The sequence below is a fragment of the Myotis daubentonii genome, chromosome 11 (assembly GCF_963259705.1).
Source record: "Myotis daubentonii chromosome 11, mMyoDau2.1, whole genome shotgun sequence".
Taxonomy (NCBI): Eukaryota; Metazoa; Chordata; class Mammalia; order Chiroptera; family Vespertilionidae; genus Myotis; species Myotis daubentonii.
In genome coordinates, this window is record NC_081850.1 from 72,150,570 (window position 1) to 72,173,362 (window position 22,793).

Consider the following 22,793-nt stretch of genomic DNA (forward strand, 5'->3'; position numbering starts at 1 on the left):
GGCAGGGAGGTGGAGGTGTTCCGCTCCTTCGGGCCCCTCAGCCCGAGTGACCTCCCCTGGGCCTGCTGAGCCCCTCCCTCTGCTCCAAGTCCTACGTGGGGAGGGCTGGACCTACTGGGGGAAGGAGGGAGCCAGGCTGGAGACGTTGCCCTGGGCACCCAGGCCAGGCCTGGCAGTGGGGGGCCAGCAACAGTGGGGGCCCAGGGAGGAGCCTGCCTTGCTGAGCAGTGAAAGGTGCCAGGCCCTGGCCAAGAGGAAACCGAGGCTCAGCGAGGCAGAGGGGTTTGCTCAACATCCCACGGCTGGCAAGGGATGAAGAGCTGGGACTCACCCGAGGCCTGCCTGTTCCAAAGCGGCGCTTCTCCCCACGCTGGGGGAGCCCAGCGACGCTCGGTCTACGGCAGACGTGTGGGGCCAGACAGCATGATGCTGATGGAGTGATAACAGCAATAACAATAAGGGATGTGAATGGCCACTGTCCTGGGGAATTTACCGTGGGGGAAACTGAGGCACAGAGCGGTTCCGTCATTTGCCCAAGATCACTCCATAGATAAGTGCCAGAGCTGGGGTTTGATCGGGCAGTTTGGTTCCAAAGCCCACGTCCACCACCACACCGTCCAGCAGCACCAGGCTCTGGCTTCTGCCGCTGGGGAGCTGACCAGGAAGTCCATGGCCAGGCCTGGGACCATCCCCGTATTGGGACTGGTTGGGGGCAGGGAGCCCGGGTGGTCAGGTGTCACTGCCTGGCTCTGTTCTCTACACCAGCGTAGAGCCAGAGTTTATGGTGACCTCACATATTCGATGTCCAGTGGCCACCTCCCTGCAGCCTCTGTCCCCCATCTCAGCGCCTCTCAGCTGCCGGGGGATCTGGGAGGCTGAGGAGACCAGAAATTACCCCAAAAAGAATGGAGGGATGGCGGAACACTGCCTTTTCTAAAAGTGTATGGTTTGAGGGCCACTAGTTGGTCCAAAAGCCCCTGGTGGAGGTGGGATGTGGTGGGGGTTGGAGCAAGAGAGGTTTCTATGTTCAGAGGAATTGAGGAAACATCTCCTATCCTCTCCACTCTCTCCCCTTCTCCACCCCATTCATAAAGCCCATTAGCATTTTAAAGGCTGGGAGAAATCCATCTGTGCAGAGTGTAGTCAGTTATTTAACCCAATGTTTCCCACACTCACAGATTCCCCATTCAGCGCCTAACCCCCCTGAGGGAGGGAGTGCAGTCTTGGGGAGCACCATGGGACACCGAGGCTTTAAGGGGCACCTTGGAGCTCAGGGGTGGTTCCTGCTGTGCTCTGGAGACGGCTCAGTAGCTGTCCACACCATCCTCAGCCCCCCCCCCCGCCCCAGGGCATCTGCACAAGCCTTTGTCCCCTCTGCTTCAAGCTCCTCTGATCCCCAAAACAACGGGGCCGGGGCCTCGTGCTTGGAAGCTGCTCAGTTCCTGTTGCCCCTCAGGTTGGGCCTTGGTGGGCCAGGTCTGAGGTTGGGGGCGGGACAGGTGAGACAGCGGGGCACAGAGGGCTGGGCTTCCCCCAGATTTGGGTCACCCTGGGAGGAGAGGGGTGGCAAGGCCTCACACACAGTTGGGTCTGAGCAGATGGCTGAGGGGATTATTAAAATCCAGCTTTGTTCTCTTTGAGGCTGGGCCTGAAAGAGGAGGAGGCAGCTGGAGGCCGAGTGTGGGGTGTGGGGTGTGGGATGGGGGGAGTATGCCCAACTGATGATGCAGGGCCATTGTCCCTCACTTTGGAGCAGATTTTTCTGCCACAGCCAGGACGTGAAGAGCAGCTTAAGCAGGGAGAGGCTGCCTGGGGGCTAGGGAGCTCCTTCCACCAGGCCCACCCCGTACTGCCCTCTCCTGACCTTGGGGAAGCACAGGGAAGTAAGATAAGCTGCCTGAGGTCTTGAGGAGCAGGGGGCACTGAGGCAACACAGGGGAGTAGCTTTTCCAGGGACCTGCCTTAGAGGGGGAGTGATCGGTGGCGATGATGATGAAGGTGATAATGGTGATGATGATGATGGGGATAATGGGGATAATGATGAATATGATGATGATGGTGATAGTGGTGCTGATGGTGCTGAATAAGATGATGGGGATATTGGCGATGATAAAGGTGATAATGGGGATAATGATGATGGGGATAATGGTGATGATGGTGATGAATGTGATGATGATGGTGATGAATGATGGTGTTAATGGTGATGATGCCATAGTGAGGTATTACAGTGATGATGGCGATGGTGATGGTGGTGATGGTGATCATGGTGATGAATGATGATGGGGATAATGGTGATAACAATGATGAATATGATGATGATGGTGATAGTGGTGCTGATGGTGCTGAATAAGATGATGGGGATATTGGCGATGATAAAGGTGATAATGGGGATAATGATGATGGGGATAATGGCGATGATGGTGATGAATGCAATGATGATGGTAATGATGGTGATAATGGTGATGAATGATGGTGTTAATGGTGATGATGCCATAGTGAGGTATTACAGTGATGGTGATCATGGTGATCATGGTGATGAATGATGATGGTGTTAATGATGATGATGGCAATAGCAATGGGGATTATAGTGATGACGGTGACCAGGGTGGTGACAGTGGTAACAGTGGTGATGAAGGTGATGTTGAATGTGAAGGTCGTGGCTGCAGTCACTGAGCACTCACTGTGCGCAGAGGTCAGTTAAGTCAGTTGCTCTGGGAGTCAAAGGTGGACGTGAACCCGAGCTCTGCAGAGCTCCCACGCGAAGCCAGGGGTCAGCGAACTTTCTCTGCCGAGGGCCGCACGGTGCACGTCTTCAGCTCTGCGGACCACGCAGTCTCCATGGCAGCGACTCAACTCTGCAGTGTAGCATGAGAGCATCCAGACTCAACACCTCCACAAATCAGCATGTCTGTGTTCACTAAAACCTTATTCACAACACACCATAGTTGGCCAACCTTGCTGTAAACGACTGTACGGCGCATGGGCCTCCTTTAATTCTGAGCTTCGAAAGTCTTCCTTGGCTGGCTGCCCGACTCCAGACTTCTCTCTCACACCCTGGGCTACTTACCACGTCGGATTTATCCTCAGTGATGGCGATCTGCTACAACTGAGAAAACAGTTCATGTAGTTGTTGGTTTACTCGTTTACTCAAAGCAGCCATTAATTGCTGATAATTATTATTAGAAAGTCTTTATTCATAAATAGTATATCATTATAAAATAATTATGCTTTCTCTATGTTAAATATTATATTTGTATATTATGGTTATAGTATACATTGTTATAACAAATATTATTTTGAAATTATCAATATAAAAAACATGGACTTTGGGGTCAAAGCCAGTTTCTAATCCCAGCCCAAGGATTTGTCCGCTGGGGATTTTGAATTAATGACTTAACCTCTCTGAGTCTCAGTTTCCTCTTCTGGGAAATTGGGACGATGGTCCCTGCCCTGCTTCCCTCTGTCTCTCACCATCAAGAGAGAATGAAATGTAAGCCCTTTGCCCAGTGTCTGGTTTCCCTACCCTAGGGCTCCACTGACAGGGAATAACAAATGCATGTTTGTTGAGCGCCTGAGTGATGGTGTGAATGAGGGTAAGACCTTTAGTGTGGGTTTGCCCCCGTCCTGACTTGGCCCTGCCTGTGCCCCTCTCCCTAACAGGTAAACCTGTACTCGGACCCACCCAAGCCCAGCCACAGCATCCACACGGGGATGGTGTCCCAGGGGACCAAGGTCCTGACCTTCACCATCCCACACCCCCATTCTGTGGAGCGGTGGCCGGGGGCTGCTGAGGCCCCACAGACCTCCGAGGCCTCAGGTGAGTCTGGGAGAGGAGTCGTGGCCGGAGGGCTCCCTCTGCCTGTGATTCTGCTCAGGGGCCACTTGGTTCACCCTCGGGTGGCACTGGCTGCAGGCCCGGGGAGAGAGGAATGTGCGGCCCCTCTCGGGGCCCTTTGAGGTGAAAGGTCAAATGTAGGTGTGGAAAGTGTCTTGCTTTAAGCCAGAGCAGCCTGGGGGATGCCCTCACTCTGCCACTTGGCAGCTGGGTGATCTTGGGCGAGTTGCATGACAACAAAGAGTATTGTCACCATGGAGCCCATATGGGGACCAGGCCCTATGCTCAGCTTTGCCACGCATGATCCTACTTAATCCCCTGTTAATCTCCATGGCTGGGTGCCTGCTGGGGTTACCCACTGACGGTTAAGGAGACCGAGGCCCAGGAGAGGCGAGCCCGTGCTGAAGGTCACACTGCTGCACAGGGGAGGGTGGGATTAGAACCCGCATCCCCCTGAGTGAGAGCCCACGCTGTTCCTGGGATTCCTGAGCCTGGCTGGGCTCCAGCTGTGTGATGCGGGGCAGAACCAGACCTTGTTCTCTCCGGTCAATGGGGACAGCACTGCCCAGCCCACTCCTGTGGGCCTGGGTGAGGAGGGCGTGACCAGGAGATGAGTGATGGTGGAGGCAGTGGTTTGGGGGTGCAGCAGCAGGTCTCAGCCCCAGGAAGGACCATCCTTGGCTCCAATGTCCCGTGGTTGTGTATTCCAGGAAGGTCGTCAGCTCCAGGAGACCCAAGCCCCTCGTCCTCCAGTGCGCCCACCCCAGGGTGTCTTCCGGAGAACCCAGGCATCGCCCAGGACCAGGCCCCGGCACAGCGGACCCAGGCGCTGGCTTCTCAGGCCAGACGGTTCCTGGCCAAGGTGAGTGGAAGCCCCACTTTGCCATGTGGGACGTAAGTCGCCTGGAGAGAGTGGGGCCTCTGCCTGCTGAGCAGGGAGGCTCTGTGAGGCTCACTGTCCCGCCCCTGCAGAGGTCCCTGATCATGCCTCCCCTGGCTTTAGAGGGCACGTGGCTCCAGCCTCCTCCTTGTCACCCTGAGCGAGGGGTGACTCCCACATCACCCAGCTTGTTAGTTCATTTCATGACAGAAATCAATTCTCAGCCACCCCTCAAAGGGCCTTCATATTTTCATCAAACAGTACAAATAACAGTGAATTGTTTGCAGGTCTGTTTGTAAGTACACCCTTGGCCTTATTCCAAAAGCAGTTAGAAAATGCGCGCATTATAACCACATACGAACGGAAGTGAGGAAACTGGGGCAAAGGGGAAGAAAGGGTAGAAAAAAATTAAAGTGAACTTTGGGCGAAATGAGTAAACAGAGTATTCTGTTGGACCCTGAACACTGTCGGATTCATGTTTGCCTTTGAGCTTCCTGGTTGTCAGTGCAAAAAGGGAAATGGAGTTGTCACATACATGACCACGTTCAGAAAACTAATTCCTTCAGAGACACACAGGCATCCTTTTCTTTTTTTGGTGACAGCTTTATTGAGATGTTATCGACTCATTTAAAAGGAATGCTTCAGTGATTTTTACTGTATTCACAGTCATGTACCACCACCACAATCAACTTCACATTTTCATCAGACATAAGAAAACTCCATATCCGTGAGGCAGTCACTCCCCAGGTCCCCTTCCCTGACCCCTGGTGGCTGCTGGTCTATATTCTGTCCCTGTGGGTTTGTCTCTCCTGGACATTTCATATGCTAGTGGTCCCTTTGAGTCTGGCTCTGTGATCCCCAAATCATTGTATGCCACTTTTCCTGATGAAAACATTTATTATCACGGTAATAGATGTACACAGGATGCAGGTATAGTCAGTGAAAAGTCTTTCTCACCCTTGCCCTTCGTTCCAAGCAAAAATGTTCAACGCGCTCACATGCATTTACAGAAATGGCCACACAAGTATAGGGTACCTTGACGTTTTTAATGTCCCACACTCGAATATTTATTTCTGGGTGGGCAATAAATTTACTCTGTTCGAAGTTCGAAGGAGGTAGAAAGTAGAAAACCTCCCTCCCATCCCTGCCCTTCCACCACCCAGTTTTCCCCAGAAGTAATTAATGTTTCCGTGTCTTGCATCCTTCTCGAGAGAGCTTATATACAAGCAACTGTATTTATAGTTTTCCTTTTTTATTCGCCACATATTTTGTACAGATGGCAGCACACGAGAAACACTGCCCTGGTCTTGGAGGCATTCATACATCAGAACATACACATGTGCCTTCCTCTTCTTGTGTGCACACTATTCCACAGACCGGCATTTAAACTATCCCCCACACCCCCACCCCACCCCACCCCACCCCACCCAGACCACGCTGCAGCACATATCCTGCCTCACAGGTCTTCGTGCACATGAGTGAGTGCGCTTTGCTGTCCATAGATTCCTGGAGGTTCCCCTTTAATTTTCCCAAGGCGGCCATGGCCGGGGTCGGGGATGAAGTCAGTTTCTGGCTCATGCCTCTCCGGGCTTGGCAGAAAACCCACATCCCTAGGCGGGACCCAGCTCCTCGTGCCAAAGCGCGAATGTGGCTGAGTGCGGGGGTCCGCAGGGCTCCTCTTCCGGGGTCCGGGTTCATGGCGCGTGTTTCCTTCTCCCCGTGTGCAGGTGGAGTCCTTCGTGGGCCTGATGCGGGCAGGACGGCTGACGCCCCAGGATCAGCTCAAGGTACCGCCCACTTGGGGAGATACCCTGAGAGCTGCCAGATAACTGCTCTGTCCCCCATCTCTGAGCCTCTGAAGCCCCATCTGCCACAGACGGGCCAGAGAAGCCAGACACAGCGTCTCCTTTCAGAAGAATCGGCCCCTGCTTAGCTTCCCGTGATAGTGATCATTATCTCGCAATGGCTACCACTTACTAAGCGACGGTGGTGGTGTGCCAGGCACTGGGGCAAGCTGGTTAAGTACATGATTTCATGTTATCATCATAAAAACCGGGCAGGGCAGTGACAGTCCTCACCAACATTTAACTGGGATGCAGCCGAATCCCCGAGAGGGGACTTCAGGTCACACCGCTGACAGATGGCAGAGCCTGGTCTGTCCGAGTCCCGCGTCCAGGGTCATGATCGCTGCCCTGCATGGCTTCCCACCAGTTATCCCGCTCTCGGCCTCAGAAAGAGGTCTTTCGTTTTTATTTTCTTTATTACAGTAGTAATTGCCCCAAACTGAAAACTAGCTGGGGAGCAGGGGGAGGGGGAGACCCCTGATCTAGCCATTATGGGCTTACTTCCTTTTGGACTTCGGTATGTCTAGGTAACTGTCGGATGTAAAACTTCGGTTTCTGCTGCATCCGCCAGCGTCCCAAAGGAGCAGGCAGAGCTCTCAGAGCTGGGGGGAAAGGGAGCAGGGTGGTCAGTGAAGGGGCAGTTAGCAGGGTTGTGGCAGCGTCAGGGGCCTGACCAGGAACAGGGAAAGAGTAAAGTTCCAAAACCCACGATGTTGCAAATCAAGAATGAAGACCGTGGTCTCAAGTACTAGGTCCTTAGGGGGACACTGTGATAGCGTATTTGATACTACAACTGTCATGGAACATTGGGGCTCTTGGCGTTCTACCCGGGAGGGACTGGTCCCTCGGGAGCTGGCGCCGGCCTGATGGCAGACGGCTCAGCCAGGGCGGACAGGCTCCAGAGGGCCCCGGCCCCAGCCCCCCAGGGACGCGGGCCCAGAGACCTCCACAGGCCCAGGCTGAGTCCCATGGCCCTGCCCTGGGCGGTCTTGCCCTCTGTGTCTGCAGGGAGGGCGTTCACAGGGGCTGGGCACGCAGGGCTGCCTCACCGGGTGTGGTTTCAGGTCTTCCAGCAGCTGAAGGCTGCCCACTCGGCCCTGGAGGAGGAATACCTGAAGGCCTGCAGGGAGCAGCACCCGGCACAGCGGCTTGCCGGCTCCACGGGGGCACCTGGGAAGTTTGATCCTGGCAGGTACTGCTGGGGAGGGAGGCTCGGGAGGACAGAGCGGGCAGGCCCCCTCCCTCGGTCACCAGGAGGGGCACACGTCATTCTCATAATGTATACACTAGGGCAGCGGTTCTCAACCTGTGGGTCACGACCCCTTTGGGGGTCGAACAACCCTTTCACAGGGGTCGCCTAAGACCATCGGAAAACACAAATATAATTACATACTGTTTTTGTGATTGATCACTATGCTTTAATTATGTTCAATTTGTAACAATGAAATTGGGGTCACCACAACATGAGGAACTGTATTAAAGGGTCGCGGCATTAGGAAGGTTGAGAACCACTGCGCTAGGGGAACAGGAAAGTCCTATCGTGATTAGGCACATATTCCAACAGGTGAATATTCAAGGCTGAGATTTGTGTCTTCTGGTCTCCCCATAGTGGGGTGTGATCTTAGAGATGGGGACTGTAAACCCTCGTTGGAGAAGGGGGAAACTGAGGCCAGAGTGGGGAGGGATTTACTCCAGGTCCCATAGCCTGCTGGTGGCAGAGGAGGACTCGGGCTGAGGCCTCCGATTCCCCGTGGACTAGACCCTCCATGGGCGTCCTCTGGGGTGCGCTCTGAAGCACGGCCTCCCAGACATGCCCGATGCAACTGCCACCCCAGTGCCCGGAGCTGGTGTTTCCCCTTCCAGGGAGCTGGAGGCGGAGATATTCCAGCTGGGCATTCGCCTGGAAGAACTGAAGGACCACATGGAACAGAACCAGCAGAAGCCTGAGCGAGCCGGGTCAGACTCACCTCTGGACAGCCCCCTGGCCACGCCCTCCCGCCACCGGCCAACGCACTTGCCTTCTCCCTCGGGACAAGTCCACACGCCGGCCATCCAGACCCTCGGCCTTGAGGTATCTCTCTGCCCATCGTGTTGGTCCGTTCTATCCTTCATTCATCTCTTCTTTAATTGACTTCTTTACTACATATTTATGGAGTGAGCACCCCTATGCCAGGACCCGAGACACATGGTGGGAAATCAGTGGGAAGCACAAAAATAGGTGGCTTCTACCCTCATGGAGTTTTCTGTCTGGTTGAACCAATTACACAGTCATTTAATTGTAATTTTGATCAGTCGTCCGAAGGAGAATTATGGGTTTTATGAGAGTAGAAAACAGGGTAACATAAATGAGTTTGAGGGAGTCAGATAAACTTTCCTTGAGGAAGTAATGTTTAAGTGAGATCTGAGGGTGAGGAGGAATGACCAGGAACAGAAGAAAAGCTGTCCAGCAGGGAACACAGCCGGTGCAAAGGGCCTGTGGCTAGCGTATGGGAAGTGAAGGGGCCTCTGAGAGAGGTGGCTGCAGAGGCAGGCAGGGGCTCCATAATGTGGGGGCTGGTGGCTCACATCAAGCATTTGGTCCTAAACTGCAAGGTTTTTAATTTTTAAAGAAATTTTATTTATTGACTTGAGAGAGAGTGAGAGAGAGAAAGAGGGAAGGAGAGAAAGAGAGAAACATCAATTTTGGCACTCCACTTATTTACGCATTCATTGGTTGCTCCTTGGATGTGCCCTGATCGGGCATCGAATCCGCAACCTTGATGTAGCTGGACGACACTCTAGCCAACTGCACCCTCCAGCCAAGGCTAACCTGCTAGGCTTTCAACAGGACATGACCTAAGAAGATTTGCAGGTAGGCCAGTCAGAGACGGGGAGGTGGCAGAGCGGATGGAAAGATGCACATGAGCTTGAGAAGTTTAGAAGGCACATTTGACTGGACTTGGAATGGAACTGAGAGGGGAGGGAGCCAAGGGTGACCTCCGGGCTTCTAGCTTTTGGTACTGGATGGATTTGGGGGCTGTTCACCAAGACAGGCGTCTGGGGACAAGGGCTGTCCATGGAAGGGGCTTTCTAGACCTTTCTCTAGTCCACGTCACAGCCCCCGAGAGGCGATCACGATCTGTGTTTTGCGGTGGTCGCACAGGTGACGAGGTGGAGTCTCTGCCTCGCGCCTGTGCTCCTTGCTTCCTGTGCTCCTCACCACCTGTGCTCCTTGCTGCCTGTGCTCCTCACCACCTGTGCTCCTTGCTGCCTGTGCTCCTTGCCGCCTGTGCTCCTTGCCGCCTGTGCTCCTTGCCGCCTGTGCTCCTTGCTGCCTGTGCTCCTCACCACCTGTGCTCCTCGCCGCCTGTGCTCCTTGCCGCCTGTGCTCCTTGCCGCCTGTGCTCCTTGCCGTCTGTGCTCCTTGCCGCCTGTGCTCCTTGCTGCCTGTGCTCCTTGCTGCCTGTGCTCCTCACTGCCTGTGCTCCTTGCTGCCTGTGCTCCTCACCACCTGTGCTCCTCCCTGCCTGTGCTGCAAGAACATCTCTGTTGGGGATTGGAGCAGGAGAATGCTGCCTGCTGGGTGGGGCGGGGGCTGGTGGGGGGCGGGCATGGCTTTAAGGGAGATTCTCTCACATTGTGCTCTGTCCCAGTTGGAGGGAAACTATACCAGGTGCTCTCTCTTCTACTTACTTGTAAAAGTCTGAGTGTGTGAGGGACTTCCATACTCCTGCCGTGAAGGTGTTTTGGGGGCTTGGATGTCCATCCTGGAATGGAGGGGGGCCAGGAGAGATGCTTCTGGCAGGAAATCTGGGTTGAAATCTCAGCTCTGCCCCTTACTTCTGTGTGACTTTGGGCAAATGATTTGCTCCTTAGTTACATGTCTGTAAAATGGGCTATAATAATCGTATGTACTGGTGGGATTGTTGTGAGGTGATCTCTGTGCAATGTCTGGCATGTAGTAGGTGATCAATTAATGGTAGTTATTGCTGAGAATCATGTGATCCAGTCCCTACATTTTGCACGCACATAGAAAGGATGGTGGTGGTGGTGGTGAGTCTGACCTATTTTTTACTCTGCCACACCAGCATGAGGAAGGTCCTTAAAAAAAAGTAAAGTTTAGCCCAGTCAGCGTTGCTCAGTGGTTTAGAATTGACCTATGAAACAGGAGGTCACAGTTCGATTTCCCATCAGGGCACATACCTGGGTTGCATGCTTGATCCCCAGTGTGGGGCATGCAGAGGAGGCAACTGATCAATGATTCTCATTGACATTTCTATTGCTCTCTCCCTCTTCCTTCCTCTCTGAAATCCATAAAAACATATATTTTTTAAAAGTAATGTTTAGGGATCTGCTGAATCTCTGCCCCTCCTCCTCTCTGGCCCCCAGCCTGACGCTCCCAGCACTGGCCCCTGCTCATTGCACATGAACGTGGAGGTGAGCCCTGCAGGCAGTGAGGTGGAGGACAGGCTGCTGGGCCTCCCGGCCCCTCTCAGGCACAAGGAGCTGCAGGTGGAGCAAGACTTCCATGGGCTCCTGGAGCGGTGAGTGCCCACCAGGAGGGAGCGGGTATCGGGCCCCATGGCTGGACCTTGGCTGTCCCTGCTGGGCAAAGGTCATGCCCATCTCCTCCCCCGCCCCGTGTGTGTCCTGCAGGTACCTCAGTGTGAAGTCCCTCCCAGAAGCCATGAGGGCGGAGGAGGAGGGGGAGGAGGAGGAGCAGGGCAGAACCCTGGAAGTGGACGGGTCAGCTTCAGCTCCGGCAAAAGCACAGACCACCAGGCTTCCGTCACGGCAGATCCCGGTGCGGGCGGAGAGAACTCACGGGACCCCCCTCGAGTATGTCTGTGAGCCTCCCCCACTTGCCCCAGACCCGCTCTGACAAGGGTGCTGACTGTCTTAGTGAGTGAGGCCGCTCTTCACGGAGTGGACATGGCTTTCCTGGCCTGTAGCTCAGCATCTCTCCGAATGTGGGACGTGCCCATTGACAGCGCTTGACTTGGCTCTGGGTTGTGGGATGTGAGTTTCAGGAGGTGAGACGCAGCATTAAACAGTCTTCTCCTTGTCAGTCTGACCATCAAAGTGCATCCAGGAGAGTCTGAATGAGTACTAACATGTCTTTTTTGGGCTTCCTTTAGAGAGAGATAGAGATAGAGATAGAGATAGAGATAGAGATAGAGATAGAGATAGAGATAGAGAGAGAAACGAAGCAGGTCTCGGGCCTGAGCCTTCAGTAGGCAAAAGGATCTATGTAGGTAGAATACAACAACATTGTCTTCCTGTTTATTTTAAAGGTAGTTTCTCTTTGCAACACAAAATATCGGTCTTCCGGTTATAATGGGGACGAAGTCTTTCTGAGTACCGGTAGACTGGCGCTTGTGGAAGTGGCTGACAGAGGGAAGATGGGGTGCAGATTCCCAAGGCCTGGGAAACGCTGCTTTCACTCATCTGTTTCCACGCTTTCGCCTGCGGTGTGTTGGGTGCATTCTTTTGGCATCGCATTTTACAGTTGAGAAAAATGAGGTTCAGAGAGGGGAGGTGTCTTGCCCAAGGTCACATAGCTAGAAGGTGACAGAGCCAGAGTGGGCACCCAGGGGTGTCTGACCAGAGCTTGTGCCCTGGACTGCCTGACTCCCAGGGCAGGGCTGCCCGGCTCACGCCAGGTCTGACATCCTCTCCTCCGCTGCCAGGGAGGCTGTGGGGCAGTCGGTGTCCGTGAAAGCAGCAGGCTTCCATGCATCCATGGCCGGAGATGGGCACCAGCTGGGCCTGGGCCAGGCCGAGGCAGCTCCCCCGGGCCCTGGTAGGCCACCCCACTCCCGGGGCACCAAGCCGGCGGCGTCCCACCAGAGCAGTCTGACCAGCCTGGAGGGAAGCGGCATCTCCGAGCGCCTCGCACAGAAGTCTCTCTGCCAGGCTGGTGGGCACCTGGAGGTAGGTGTCCAGGGGCGCGGGCTCAGCCTCTGGGAGCTTTATGCCCCCAGGCCTTTGCTCACACGGTTCCTTCTGGGAATGTCTGCTCCTGTCGCTGCCGGTCACCATCCTGCCCAACAGACAGGGCTTAGGCCCAGTGCCACCTCTTTGCCTTCGCCTCCCCCAGCGCTGTCCCTCTGCCAGCATCTCCCGTTCCTCCTCTGAGAGCTTGTAGCCCCCTCAGCCCACCTCGCACAGCTGGGGGTCGGTTCTGGACTCCATGCCCTGTGTGTGCCATTGGAGCAGGGATTTTACACTGTAAACAGGGGTCACAGATCATTATGGAAATGTGACTTACGTTACGGAATGTTACTTATTCCCAGGGAATCACACACACACACGCACACACATGCACACACACGCATACACGTCGTCCTAATGCCATGGTAAGGAATCCGCACTGGAGCGTGAGGGCAGGCCCTGGCTCACTCTCTGTGCCCTGTGCCTCGCATGTGAGCCCGGTGTGCAGGGAGTGTGGTGGGTTCCTTTTCCGATTCACGGGGCATTTCTGCAGTCAGAGAGGACCATGGTGTCCAGCCCAGGCCAGGCGACACGAAAATGAGCCTCCTCTCCCCATAATGGGACCGCCTTCCCCTCTTTCTGTTCCTCAGCTCGGGAGTCTGCAGGGCCCCTCCCCAGGGCCGTGGCTCCCACTCCTCAGGGAAGGGGGACCCCCTCAGGGTCCTCTCAGGGTGTGGAGTCCCTGCTCTTGGACTGAGGCTCATGGGACTCCACACCTGGGGACCCTCACCCCTGGGCCTGGCTGTTGGGAGCTGGGCAGTCCCCCCAGTCCAGTCTGTCAGCCTCTGGAATGTGAGGCCCCAGGCCAGGACTCGGAAGTCTTCCCAGTCTTCCCAGTCTGCCGCCGGCACATTCCTCAGACTTAAAGGGACCCTGCCTCTTTCAGGAGTCCTGGATGGCATCCCCCGAGACGGACAGTGGCTTTGTGGGCTCAGAAACCAGCAGAGTGTCGCCCCTAACGCAGACCCCAGAGCATCGGCTCTCCCACATCAGGTACCCCGGGGACCCCACCACTGTCCCCTCAGTGCCACACGCCTGGGAATCGAGGGACCTGTGAGCCCAGAGCAGGGGCTGATGGTCTGGGCCTTCTTAGAGCCTTCCCTCATCCCCCCAACAATGCTTCCTCGCCCCCATCTTATTGATGGGGGAACTGAGGCTCAGAGAGGGAAAGGGACTGCCCAGCGTCACTCAGCCAGTTAGAGAGAAGGATGTGTCGAGCACATAACTGAGCGAATGGTGAATGAATAATAGAAACTGGGAGGGTGGCGTGAGGCGAGCAAAAGACAAGGACAGAGGGCAGTTGGGATGGCTACCTGGGGAAGAGAGAGGGTAGAGGGACTCAGGTGAAAGGTGAGTGATGGAGCCTCAGAGCCAGGGACTGGCCCCACGGGGACTCCCATGGCAACCGGGGCTGCAGGGGAAGAAAGGATTGGAAATTCCGCTTCTCTGTGTATCTCCCAAAACAAAATGGAGCTTTTTAATTTTGCATAGATGGGTGGGCAGGTGGGCAGCTGGCGGGTGATAAAGGCATGTGTAATGGGGTGCGTCCTCAGAAAGACCCCTCCAGGGTGCATAGTCCTAACATCCGGAGCCGTTGGTTTAGGGTGTGGAGGGGCTCAGAGGCTGTGGCCTCTCTCTACGTGACCTCACCGTGTGTCTCCCTCCGTGATCCCCTAGTACCCCAGGGACATTAGCGCAGCCCTTCACTGCTTCTGTGCCCCGGGATGCAGCCTCCCACCCCCACACCAGGGGTCTGCCAGTCCCCAGAAGAGCCACTGAGCCGAGAACGCCCAGGAGTCGAGCCCAGAGGCACCCCTCCACCCGGGACAGCCCTCTCCGCCAGAGGGCACCCAGCTTCCTCCTGGAGCCGGCGGTGGCAGCCGAGATGGGTGAGTGGATGTTCCTGGGTTGGCCAGGCCCTGGCGGTGGCCGGATTGCCTGGATTAAAGAAATCAAACCCACAAAAAAATCTGCATTACCCTTTAAGATACAAAATATCATACAGGCTCATTGTAGGAAAATTTGAAATTGCAGGCAGGAAGGACACAAGGGAACAAAAGAAAAAAATACACTGCAAACTGTCCGTGCTGACATTTTGGTGTAGAACCTGCGGGCTGCTTTCTATGCCAGTGTGTGTGTGTGTGTATGCACGTGTGTGTGCATGTGTGTGTGCACGCATGTGTGTATGCTGATTTACATATACCTAAAATGGAAGTAGGATCATATTATACATGAATGTTTGATAACCTTTTCCCCCATTAATCACTGTATCATGAACACTTTCCCTGTCTATAAAATCTATCTCTAATTATTTTTTTACATTTAAAAATGCATGTGGGCTTTTTACTGAAATAAAACATACTGGAAAGAACCCAAATGGATGTGTTTTCTCAAAGTGAACACAGACCAAGAGACGAAGCATGATCAGAGCATCAGCACCCCCTCCAGCCCCTTCCATCGCTCCTGCCCCCCCCCCACCCAAGGGGAACCACTGCTCTGATGTCTAAAACCTCAGATTAGTTTTGCTTCATCATTTAAATTTTTTAAATGAAACTTTAACTTAAAGTTTTATTAATTAATCATAGAAGTCATACACTGAGATTCCACGTGCCCTTCGCCCAGGTTCCCCTAATGTCACAGCCGGATCCTGACACAGACTCCGTCTGATCCTTCCACCCCAGGCCCGCTCTGTTGCCCCTTTACCAGTATAGACACACCCACTTCCCTCCCGCCTCCACGCTCTCCGCAGCTCCTGGTAACCACTCATCTGTCCTCCTGCCTATAATTTTGTCATTCCCAGAATGTTATGTAAATGGAGTCGGATAATATATGTCTTTTGGGGTTGGCTTCTTCAGTCTGCATGACTCTCTGAAGGTTTCTCTAGCCAGTGGTTCTCAACCTTCCTAATGCCGCGACCCTTTAATACAGTTCCTCGTGTTGTGGTGATCCCCAACCATAAAGTTATTTTCGTTGCTGCTTCATAACTGTAATGTTGCTACTGTTATGAATCGTCATGTAAATATCTGATCTGCTATATGTGTTTTCCGATGGTCGCGACCCACAGGTGGAGAACCGCTGATCTAGACTGTCCCACGTATTTGTGGTTTGTTCCTTTACCTATTGAGACTCCCAGGGCTCACTGTTGTTGACCCATGGGCCAGATTAGCGGTCTTAGCCCCTGGCCGCCCATCCCTTTGGGAGGTTAAAGTGATGAACGGCCTCCCCCAAACACGCTCCTAGGTAAAGGTGTGACTCGTTTCAGAGAGAGGTGGAGGCTCTGAAGCCAATTCCAGAACGACAGTGAGATGCACGACAGAGTCTGGGGGACCCACGTGAGGCACAATGAGCTCTTCGTGTGTGTGTGGGGGGGGGAGGGGTCCTGATGCCAAAATAGTGGGCTGTGAGGGGCGTGCTAATTACCAGGAGCTTAGCAGGCCGAGCTTAGCGCTCCAAACGCCCAGCAGAAACCACGTCTTCTGGTTTTGAGGTTGGTGGGTCACTGACCTCATCAGGAACTTCATTTGTGACCTCAGCCGGGCACTGTCTCTTCACCCCCCATTCTTGCACCCATACAAGTTTGCACAGTGAGGGTCTTCTCCACTTAACTCCCTTTGGTCTCCGTCTGCCTCCCCAGCGGTCCCTGGCTCGCAGCTGGAGGGGCGAAAGCGGATTTCGGAGCAGCTCCGCCCCAGCTCGGGAAGCAGTCCAGCCTCCACCCAGGGCCCTGCAGCGGCGGCTCTGCCCCACGGACCGGCAGACACCACCTCAACCCTCCTCACCAGGACAGGGCGAGAGTAAGTCAGGTGCTTGGGCACTGCAGATTCAAGGTCATCACAGAGACCAGAGAGTGATGCCGGGGGAGACAGGGGCTTGCTCAGCCCTCACATCCAGCGCTGGCTCCCGCCTCCCAGGCTATTGCTGTGGGACCTCAATGACACGACTCCACCAGTGGGAAATGACCTGGAGGGTCACCTTTCGGGTGCTGAAACCTCTCTTCCTGCCCCCCAACATGCCCCTCCCAAGATATGTCTGCACTAGCCAGGGATGTGTTTTCTGCAGTTTATGCATTCATTGTATGAACTGAGAAGAGACTTTTTAAAAAATATATACGTTCCTATTGATTTTTTTAGAGAGAGAGGCAGGGAGAGGGAGAGGTAGAAACATGGATGCATCAACATCCATAGGCTGCGTTCTGCACGCCTCCTGCTGGGGATCAAGCCCACAGCCTTGGCATGTGCCCTGACCAGGAGTCGACTGGTGACCTCCTGGTGCGTGGGTTGATGCTCTACCACTGAGCCACCCTGGCCGGGCGAGACTGTTTTTCACTTCTCTTTTTTTTAATCCAAGCACAGTTTTTCTGCTAAGAAAATAGTTCCTTGCTTGGTGGAGCAGAAATGGGGAAATAGGTTGGTCAGTGTCTTACCTCTCCTCTGAGTTGCTTTTGGCCCAGTGATCCATCTCAGGCCTTTGCTGGGACGGGGTGTCTGCCCCAGAATTCTGGGGTGCACCGGGGAGACAGTTGTGCAGTAACCACCCGAAACCTCCACGGCTTGTGCAGTCATGGGGCCGTGTGTGCTGTTGTCTTTGCAAAGTCAGGTCCAGCTGCTGGCGTTTGGCTTCCAGGCCTGAGTTTAGTGAGTGTACCCCTGCGGTCTCCCTCACATTCGCATGGGAATTCGAGGCGTAGGAATAGAATAGTGGACGAGACACTGTACTTGGCCTCATGAGGCTCCCATCTTGTAAGATGGACAAAGAAACAGGTGGTGACCCCCCCTAAGTGTGGTAAGTACAGTGATGGCAGAGGCTCGACGGGCTGTGGAAACACAGAGAAGGGGCATTTAGCTCAGCCAGAGGCTTCAGGGAGGGCTTCCTGGAAGAAGTGGTATCTCAGCCGAGATCAGAGGAAGAGTCATGAAAGAGTATCCATCCCAGCAGAGGGAACAGCATGTGCAAAGGACTGGAGGTGAGCGGGCACCATCATCTTTGAGGAGTCAAATGTTCATTCTAGCCAGACCCTTGAGTGAGAGGTGATGGGTGTTGAGCAGTAAAAGCAGAGAGGTCGATGGGGAGACCTGGGTGGGGGATCTTGGATGCCACGGTTAGAGGTTTGGATGGTGGCTCAGCTCAGAGGTGTTCCCTGAATACTCATGAATGCGTACAGACTCACCTGCGCACAGTGAGGGGGTCTGAAGCAGGGGAGTGGTGTGGTCAGGCTGACATCTTAGAAAGAGTTCTCTGGCCGTTACATGTGTGAGAATGGAGGCCTGGAGACTGAGAGGGTGCCTCACCCAGAAGAGAGGTGATGGGTGGGGATGAGGAGGGTGGGAGAGGCATCTGAGAAGGGATATTTAGTCATTGGCCCCACAGGACTTGGTAGTTGGGTATCGTTAGGGGGTGTTCAGGGAAGGAGTAGGGTGTAGAATGAATCCGATTTTTGGCTGGCCATACGGTTGGATGCTGATATGGATATGGGGACCCCAGGAGGGGGAGTAAGTTGGCAGGGAAAGATGAATTTAAGGGTCAGCTGAGTCACTAAAGAATTGTCAGGAAAATTGAGATCCTGATAGAAAGACGCCAGAGAGAGCAATACCCGGCTGGGTGTTCCAACTCCCAGGCCCTGGTTCAGCGGCCTTGGGCAGGGGCAAGATGCCGGAGCTGCCTCGGTCCTGCCTGCCGGGGGTTAACTGGTGACAGAGTCCGGCTCTCCTGCAGCCGCCACCCTCACAGTTGGCCTTGGAAACCCCAACAAGCGTCTCCCTGGGGATTGCCAGGGAGACCAGCTGCCCTTGGTCGCACTGCGGGGTCACAGCAGGAGCTGGAGAGAGGCCTCCCACTCCCTCCGCTCACCCACCTGAGAGTTGATGTTTGCTGGCGGTGGTGCCAGGAGACACCCATGGGTCCCGGGGCCACCAGGCAAGTGCTATCCCTGAGGGGAGCCCCCATCCTGGAAGCTGGCCCCAAGCAGTAGATGGAGAGCCCGCGTCAGCCCAGAGGATGGTCATATGAACCAGACTCGGACGCTCCGTTGGGGTTGGAGTCGGGAGGGGGGTTGTGTGTGGCAGTGGGAGTGTTGGGTGGGATTGTCTGCCTGGGTGCCAGTGACACCCTGAGAGCGAGACTGGAGAGTCGGGGACTGGTTGGAGAGAAATGCAAACTTACTCCCGAGATGCTAGGGCAGCGGTTCTCAACCTGTGGGTCGCGACCCCTTTGGCGGTCGAACGACGCTCTCACAGGGGTCGCCTAAGACCATCCTGCATATCAGATATTTACATGACGATTCATAACAGCAGCAACATGACAGTTATGAAGTAGCAAAGAAAATTATTTTATGGTGGGTCACAACATGAGGAACTGTATTTAAAGGGCCGGAAGGTTGAGAACCACTGTGCTAGGGGCTTGTTGAGACACCTTCCCATACGAGGTGCGCTGTGTTTGGGGTTCGCAGGGATTCCGGCAGCCCCTTTGCTCTGCTCCCTCTTGGAGTCCTGAGTCCCGGTCAGCAGCGTTCCCAGAGCTTCTGTGCGGTGTGAGGGTCTCGGGAGGCCTGCTCCTGGCTGCCCATGGCCCACTGTCTGGCTGGGGAGGCAGGTAGACAAGCATCATCTGCCAGGAGCGGAGAGATGAGCTTGGACCACATAGGAGGCATCTGGGGGAAGCCAGGAGGAAGGGGCCGGGTTAGGGCGGGGAGGGGCCAGGCCTGAGTGGATAGTGAGGATTGCTACAGACAGAGGTGGAATTGCTACAGACAGAGGTGGAAAGAGGGAGGGCAGCCCGGGCCCAGGGCCGGTCAGAATTCAGATGTTAAAGGGAGACCTCAGCCCCTACTCTCTGTATTCTGCTCCCTTGTCTCTGTCGAGAACTGGTCACCAGTGGTCAGAACAGCCGCTCAGAGGCCCTGCATGTTAGGACCAATGAACCTCAGAGGCATTTCTGCTCTGTTCACCGAACGTGCGGGACATGATCGCAGAGAGGTTCGAGACGCGCAGCAAGGCCCTGGGCAGGGAGATGCGTTGGTTGGAACGTCCTCCCAATACACCAAGGTTGTGGGTTCGATCCCTGGTCAGGGCATGTACCAGGAATAGCCAATGAATGCACAAATAAGTGGCGCAACAAATCGGAGTTTCTCTGTCCTTGCCTCTGCCTGTCTCTCTCTTTGTCTGTCTCTCTCTCAAAAAAAAAAAATAAAATAAAATAAAAATAAAAGATGGTGGCAGGAAAAGTGAACACACAGGGAAGTTCTAGAATCAGATGGCAGCGGGGTTGGACCCTGTGCCTCCTAGGAAAGACAAGGCTGCTCCATCGGGCAGCACTTGGGGTGGCTGAGCTCCCCTCGTCTGCATCTGTCCTCCGTTGCTGTCTCCGCCCCACCCCAGCCAGGCCATCCGCGAGCTGCAAGAGGAGGTGTCCCGGCTCCGGCTCCGGCTGGAGGACAGCCTGCACCAGCTGCCCCAGGGCAGCCCCACACAGCCAGCGTCCACCTTCAACCACCCTGTCCGGGCTCGGGACCGGCCAGCCGACTCCCCAGCCGCCTGGGGCATCCACTATGGCAGGTGGGTGACCCCAAACTCCCACCCCAGTGCCTAGGTGGCAGCCGCCGAAGGTAGACATGGCTGACCTCTGGCTCTCCCCAGAGATGTGGACACGTGCACAGCCACACCCCTCTCTCACTCATCTACTCATTCATTCACTCAATCATTCACTCACTCTTACTTTTTTTACTATGTAATATTGATGCATAAAGATATAGTAAATATATGTGTTAATAATAAAGTGACACAAAGAATATCCCTGAACTCACCACCTAACTAGTGAATATTTTCAGGACTCTCACCCACTGCCTCAGCAGACATTCATGACGATAACATGAAATCAGCTAACTTTGAATGCTTCTCTGGGAGGCCCTAGGGCTGAGGATTTTATGGGCCTTGTCTCACTAATCCTTCTAACAACCCTCTGAAGTAATTGCTCTGATTATTCCCATTTGGCAGATGAGGAAACTGAGGGTCAGAGAGGCCCAGCGCCACTTTCTGTGATTCTAACTGCAGGGTCTTTAGTTTGGACCGTGCTCTCCTCCTCCCATTACGAATATTTCTCTGGGTTGGCCTTCTCACCGCATAAAACCTCATCGGGTGACGTCAGCTCTTTCTCTCTCTCTCTCTCTCTTTTGCTAGTAAATCCGCAGAGAGATTGTGCAGTGAGCCTGGAGGCGCAGAGTCACCTGTCCCCGCAGGAAGGCGGCGAGCCAGGTCCTCCTCAGTGCCCCGGGAGGTGCCCCGACTGTCCTTGAGTAAGTGACCGCCTGCCAGGGCTGATTTCTCGAGGCCAGTCTGGGCCTGTTGCTCAGGGGCCGTAGCAACAGGCTTCGACAAAACTTGGAGAAGGCTTTTGTGTATCTGTTTTAGATAGTCTCACTTCACCTTCCCTGCAAGACCGGTCCTATTATGCACGGCCTGCAGATAAGGACACCCTTGCCCAGAAGTGCAGAGGACTTGCCTGAAGTCACACAGCTCTGGAATCAGTGGCCGGGGTCAGCCCCAGGTCACTCCTTCCTGGCCGTGCGACCTTGACCGGGTTGTTTACCTGTTCCGTGCAATTAAAGGGACAGCTAACGGTGCAAGAATGATAGCATCTGCCTCCTGGGGTTGCTGTGGGGGTGCAGGACACTATGGGCAGTGTCTAGACCAGTGCTGAGCACCAAGGTAGGGGTCCCAGTGTGTCAGCTGTCATTACTGAGGGGGGATCTGGATGAGCTGCATGAGCCCCACGGCCTGCGCCCTCTGATGCCCCTCTTTCCACCCTAGGTTCCGAGTCTGAGCCAACCTCCCCCCGGCTGTCCTCTCCGAAGGGCAGGACCACCACGGACAGCCCCCAGGCAGCTCGGGACAAAACGAGAGGAATGCGCAGCACCGGTCGGGTCACCTTCCGGGGTCAATATACAGGTGGGCAGAAGGAAGGGCGGAGGGGAATGGCCCCCAGGATGGTGGTCTCTGCCATTTAGCCGTTCAAATAGTACATTTCTCCGAGTCCTGTGACACAGAAACCTTCAGGGAGCATCGCCTCTGTGAATCTCAGTGCATTTGCCCATTCGTTCATTCAGCAAATAGTTTCTGCTGCCTCCCCTTTGCCTGGGCCCATGCTTGGTCCTGGGGAAGCCCTTTCCGCCGGGCCATGGTAAAGAGGTTTTTATGAGGCGCCTGCTGTTTGCAGGACCTGAATCGTTTACTCCAGGAGGACCTTCAGGTCTGACTCCCCAGGGGCCTCTCCTCTTAGGCACGAGGCACCCGGCACCTACTAAAGCTTGAGGTGACACACAGTAGGATTTCAAAGTGCTTAACATGAAAACAAATATGGATAGGGCGCCTGCCTTCATGAATCCGACTGCCCAGTGGAGAAGACACTAACAAGCAAGCATTTATAGCAAGTGTGTCGATTGTATGGCTAGTGAGTGAGTGATAGGCATGGCTCTCACCCTCGCCTCACTGGGAGGGAGAGGGGTGAACCTCAGATCCGCCTGTTGGGCGCTGGGGACAAGGCAGGAAACAAGGGACATGTGCCCGGCCCCAGTGGAGTGGACAGAGGCCAAGGAGGCAGAAGTGAGAGCAACAGTGAGTCCAGGGGACCCCAGTGTGACACCCCACATGGCAGAGGCGAGAAGGAGGAGGAGTAATCAGGCAACATTCAGATCTTATTTGAGACTCCGAGACGAGCAGGGCAGGGGATGGGGCAGGATCTGAGAGTCTGACCAACGTTCCGATAACAGCGAGCCCTTTGTATCTGCCAGGTGCCGGGCAGCCTGCCTCCTGGACACGGCCCCATTCAGTCCTCCCAGCAAGCCACTCACAAGCTGTTATTACTCTAGGGTGGGTCTGGGATTAGCTACAGCTGCTCCCGAGCTGCACGACCCCCGTGCACAAGCCATTCGCATCCCAGCCAGCTACTTGGGTCTGGGGAGAGTGACAATGCTCTTTGTCACTGCTTGTCACATCTGCCTGGCTTGCTCTCGGACCCTAACTGAGCCTGGGTTACTTGATTACTTCTGTATGTTGAGAACTAGGCAGGTGGTACCTAAGTAGGATCTGAAATGAAATGAGCCTGAGAGAGCTCACCATAATCAGAAAGACCAATGTGTCTTTATGTACATGTTATGTATGTACATACACATATATTTATTTTTATAAATATATATACATACACTATATATATACATATTTTATATATGTGTGTGTGTGTATGTATATATATAGTTATATATATATACATA

The 22,793-nt window shown here is 54.5% G+C and overlaps 1 protein-coding gene across 8 annotated transcripts in view; it reads left to right on the forward strand.

Moving 5' to 3' along the window:
• AKNA (AT-hook transcription factor) overlaps positions 1–22,793 on the forward strand; it is a 42,644-nt gene that overhangs the window by 14,264 nt on the left and 5,587 nt on the right. For 7 of the 8 annotated variants that reach the window (XM_059657868.1, XM_059657870.1, XM_059657867.1 and 4 more), the window contains 14 exons: positions 3,661–3,817; positions 4,546–4,697; positions 6,443–6,502; positions 7,624–7,751; positions 8,423–8,630; positions 10,928–11,082; positions 11,195–11,377; positions 12,229–12,472; positions 13,419–13,525; positions 14,210–14,421; positions 16,167–16,326; positions 19,906–20,082; positions 20,704–20,819; positions 21,334–21,471. In XM_059657868.1, coding sequence (XP_059513851.1) covers positions 3,661–3,817; positions 4,546–4,697; positions 6,443–6,502; positions 7,624–7,751; positions 8,423–8,630; positions 10,928–11,082; positions 11,195–11,377; positions 12,229–12,472; positions 13,419–13,525; positions 14,210–14,421; positions 16,167–16,326; positions 19,906–20,082; positions 20,704–20,819; positions 21,334–21,471 — 2,197 coding nt within the window. The remainder of the gene's footprint in view (positions 1–3,660; positions 3,818–4,545; positions 4,698–6,442; positions 6,503–7,623; positions 7,752–8,422; positions 8,631–10,927; positions 11,083–11,194; positions 11,378–12,228; positions 12,473–13,418; positions 13,526–14,209; positions 14,422–16,166; positions 16,327–19,905; positions 20,083–20,703; positions 20,820–21,333; positions 21,472–22,793) is intronic. The other variant, XM_059657872.1, reaches the window with a different exon arrangement.